Source organism: Morone saxatilis, unplaced genomic scaffold (genome assembly GCF_004916995.1).
Source record: "Morone saxatilis isolate NCDOM2014 unplaced genomic scaffold, NCSU_SB_2.0 Contig16, whole genome shotgun sequence".
Classification (NCBI taxonomy): Eukaryota; Metazoa; Chordata; class Actinopteri; family Moronidae; genus Morone; species Morone saxatilis.
Genome location: NW_023339718.1, coordinates 27,608,121 through 27,611,847, shown reverse-complemented (window position 1 = coordinate 27,611,847; position 3,727 = coordinate 27,608,121). Strand labels below are relative to the sequence as shown.

The 3,727-nt window shown below is 42.0% G+C and overlaps 2 protein-coding genes across 2 annotated transcripts in view; one reads left to right on the top strand and one right to left on the bottom strand.

Annotated features, from left to right (window-relative positions):
• Positions 1-2,644, top strand: part of LOC118326125 (tenascin-like) — a gene marked incomplete at its 3' end in the record, with an annotated part of 16,233 nt that extends 13,589 nt beyond the window's left edge. The window contains 3 exon segments of the mRNA XM_035659043.1: positions 1,152-1,274; positions 2,054-2,197; positions 2,525-2,644. Of these exon segments, the coding sequence (XP_035514936.1) occupies positions 1,152-1,274; positions 2,054-2,197; positions 2,525-2,644 (387 nt within the window).
• LOC118326124 (tenascin-like) overlaps positions 1-3,727 on the bottom strand; it is a gene marked incomplete at its 3' end in the record, with an annotated part of 40,651 nt that overhangs the window by 28,421 nt on the left and 8,503 nt on the right.

Below are 3,727 nucleotides of genomic sequence, written 5' to 3'. Positions count from 1 at the left end.
ACCTTTTTGTGTATGTGCGACCAAAACTGCGGGAGGAGTAGTCGACCAAAAAACGTACAGAAGAATAAGTTTAAGTTTAAGTTTAAGTATGAGCAATAACAGTAGTGTGCTTTGCAGGCACACTAACTATCCCAGAAAAAGCCAGTGAAATCCTGGAGGGATTGTGTGTATTAATAGATTGGTTTGGTTAAGGTTTAGTTGACAACTAGAACCAGTACTGAAACTTGTCTGCTCTAAGAGCCATAAGCGGCTACCAGATCTGGCCCACATGTGGACCATAATGCATTACTGTATTTGAGTGTAAGTGAGATGAGTGGGCCAGACAAATTTGTAGGAAATTTAGTCTCCCATTATGGTCTAAATTCTGTTTTGGGTATTTACTCATCCTTTAATGTATATTATTCAGAATAGTCCATTTTAAAGAGGCTGAATATCTGCACAAAATGGAATATCAGCATAGCAGCTTCAACCCAAAAAAAAATAAAAAATCTGAAAAGCCTTAAAAACTCATATCAGTCGATCCCCACTCAGGACATTTCCTCTGCTCTTTACTGTGTTCCTTTCATTGTGTCGTCTCTGTCCGGTTGTCCTCCCAAATTTTGTCTTTGACTGCCTGGTCCCATGTGTCAGAGTTGCTCTTTGTAAAGTGTGGGGGTAGGGGGTGGGGGGGTGCAGTTATCTGTGTCACATAGAACGGGTGGCTGTGTCCCCTGTCCTCCCTGGGGCTAAGGCTTTACTCTTGGGTTGCGTGGCGCATGTTTCACTTTTGTTTTGCCATGAAATGGGGGCAAGTTAATCTCCTCAGGTCTGTCACGCAAGATACTGTGGCTCGCTGTTAGCTGGGAAGGGTCTTTCCACAAGCCCGGGCCTCCCCAGGCCCCCTTTGTCTGTCTACCTCGCTCTCTCTTACTCTCTTTTGCTCTGTTCTAAAATATGTGCCTTTCAGTGGTGGATCTACTCTGCCTATATGTGGGTGTATTTTCCTGTCTGATGCTTGAATTTAAAGCAGAAAAAACTCACTATTTGTCAATTTTGTGCATTTATTGATGTTCAGTGTCCAGTCCTAAAAAGGCAGTACACATATTGACTAAACCTTCTGTTTTTTTGTCTGTTTTTGCCCCCACCTGCTGTTTCTTTCTTGTTTGTGCCAGACCTGGGCTCACCCAAGGGCATCCGCTTCTCTGATGTCACCGACACGTCGGCCACCGTTCACTGGGTGGTTCCAAGAGCTCGGGTGGACAGCTACAGGGTCACTTATGTGCCCGCCCATGGAGGTCAGTGTCCTCATGTATGACACTCTTCACTACTGAAATAGGGAAGATCTGGCCACTTATTGCTACGCTGTCACTTGATTCAAGAAAAGGTTGAACTGGAAAAGAAATATATTCCCCCCAATAAGCTTTAATAGTTTTACCATCAACTACATACCTGTTGATATCAAGAAAAAGACATTTTAAAATGTAATTCTTAGACTTTTTCCAATAAGCTGATTTTGAAATCAGTAGGTGTTTATTCCCTCTCACTGCTCTATCATCACTGACCTACCGATGAGTTTCTTCCTCATCATCTGCAGAGCAAACTTTTCTGTCCAATGATAGAGTGATTCTGCCCTCTAGTGATCGCACAGGTTTTTCTTCTGAATAAGGGACTAAGAGGTCTGGAGCAAATCAGAGAAAATCATGCAAAACAACAAACATGACTAAACACATCAGTGCTGGTGTATTGACAAGTTATAAAAATCTTGGGTTGAAAATGCTTCAACATGCCTTCTATTGTTTTAAATTACCCTAAACATTGCAAGACCAATGCTGATATAGAGTCAACCATTTGAAGTTACTTTATAAAATGATATATGACAAATGACACATTGTAGGCTTATTTATGTGTATTAGTAACACAAATATGGAAAAACCATTCATGGTAAAAATCCATTAGAATCTTTAAAACATTTAGCACAATTTTACACAAAAATCTAGATTTAGGTTTAGGTTATACTGTGAACTCTGAGAGAATTATCTAAATGCTCTTTGACATGTGCTGTGATGACTCTCAGGTAATGATAAGACACTGGCAGTGGATGGCTCCGAGTCTCAGACTGTACTGCCCAACCTGACCCCTGGGGTCACATATGAGGTCACTGTTGTCTCTATCAAGGGTCAAAGGGAGAGTGAGCCAGGATCAGACAGCATCACCACAGGTAAGACTAATGTTGAACGGACACTACAACACACACACATTCGTAAATTATATTAAGGCCAGATATAAAAATGTATATTGTGCCTCGATTCGGCAGGTTGTTGATAATGTTATAACTTTCTTTGCATTGAAGCCAAAACAGCCCATGGAAAAAAATATATGGTGGTAAAAAGTACAAAAGCAAAGTTAACTAAAATGAATCTGTGACAATGTTTTCTGTTTAACACTTTTACAGTCATTTGTGTTCAAGGTGGAGATGCTTCCTTCAAACACAATAGCTCTGTCCATAGTATGGTCAACTCACTCTGACTGTGTGTGTGTGTTACAGCTCTGGATAAGCCCCGTGGTCTGACTGCAGTCAACATCACAGACACTGAAGCTCTGCTGCTCTGGCAGCCCGCCATAGCCACCGTAGATGGCTACGTCATCACCTACAGTGCAGACTCAGGTATCTAGTATATATATCCATACACATTCAATTCAATTCAATTTTATTTGTACAGCGCCAATTCATAACAGAAGTTATCTCAGGACACTTTTCAAATAGAGCAGGTCTAGTCACGTTTCTTGAACTGCCAATAACCAGACTTAGTTTATCAGCGGGTGTGTCGCTAAGTGGGGAAAATCTATTGTTAACATGAACCTGTTGGTGGTGACCCGAGGGCTTGGATCTAGGCTTTATCCGAGCAGTCACCCAGCCTCCCTGGCTGCTCGGGAACTACCGGGGGACGGCTAACAGAAGCTACATTGGGTCGGCCCGCACCGACTACTGGGGGCTGGCTAACTATTGCGGCTAAAGATAGCTCTGTGGTGCGGTACCGTGCCTCTAGATCACTGAGCCTCGCCTCCAGCGCAGTAAATAAACTACACTTAATACATGTACCATTATCACTAAAGGAGGCAGAGGAATAACTAAACATCTGACACACTGAGCAGGACAGAGGAGAGGAAGAGGGAGAAGCCATCGCTAACTGCTAATGCTAATGAAGCTAGCGTGTGTGAAAACTTTGTAATTTTTTAGCGAAAAGTCGCTAAGAAAGGAAGTAGCTCCGAGTGTTTAGGTAGAACGAGTCTACGTTTAATCGTTAAGCGGGTAAATAACCGCTGTAACGAGTAAATTAAGTTTATATTTAGCGTTAACTGACAGAGCTACAACAGCAAACACTGTACACAGGAGCAGGAAGTAAACCGGAAATGACTCAGTACGCTTACCGTTGCACGTCACTACAAAATGTGAAAAAAAACTTCCAGTGCAGCAAATTGACCATTCCTATGTCCGTCTGTTCTCCAATAATAGTTGAGCAAGCCTTGATATATCATATCATATATATATGGTGTATATATGTCACCATGAACTATGGCGGCTCGACTGGTCACACACAATCTCATATTGCAGCTAAACAGTAGGCCTACACTAAAATGCTAAAATATGTTTGTGGAAAGATTTTACTATTAGTTGTTGCTACTGTTGTTGCTGTGCTCTGTCTGTCTGTCTGTCTGTCTCTCTTTCTCTCTCTCTGTTTCTCTCTGT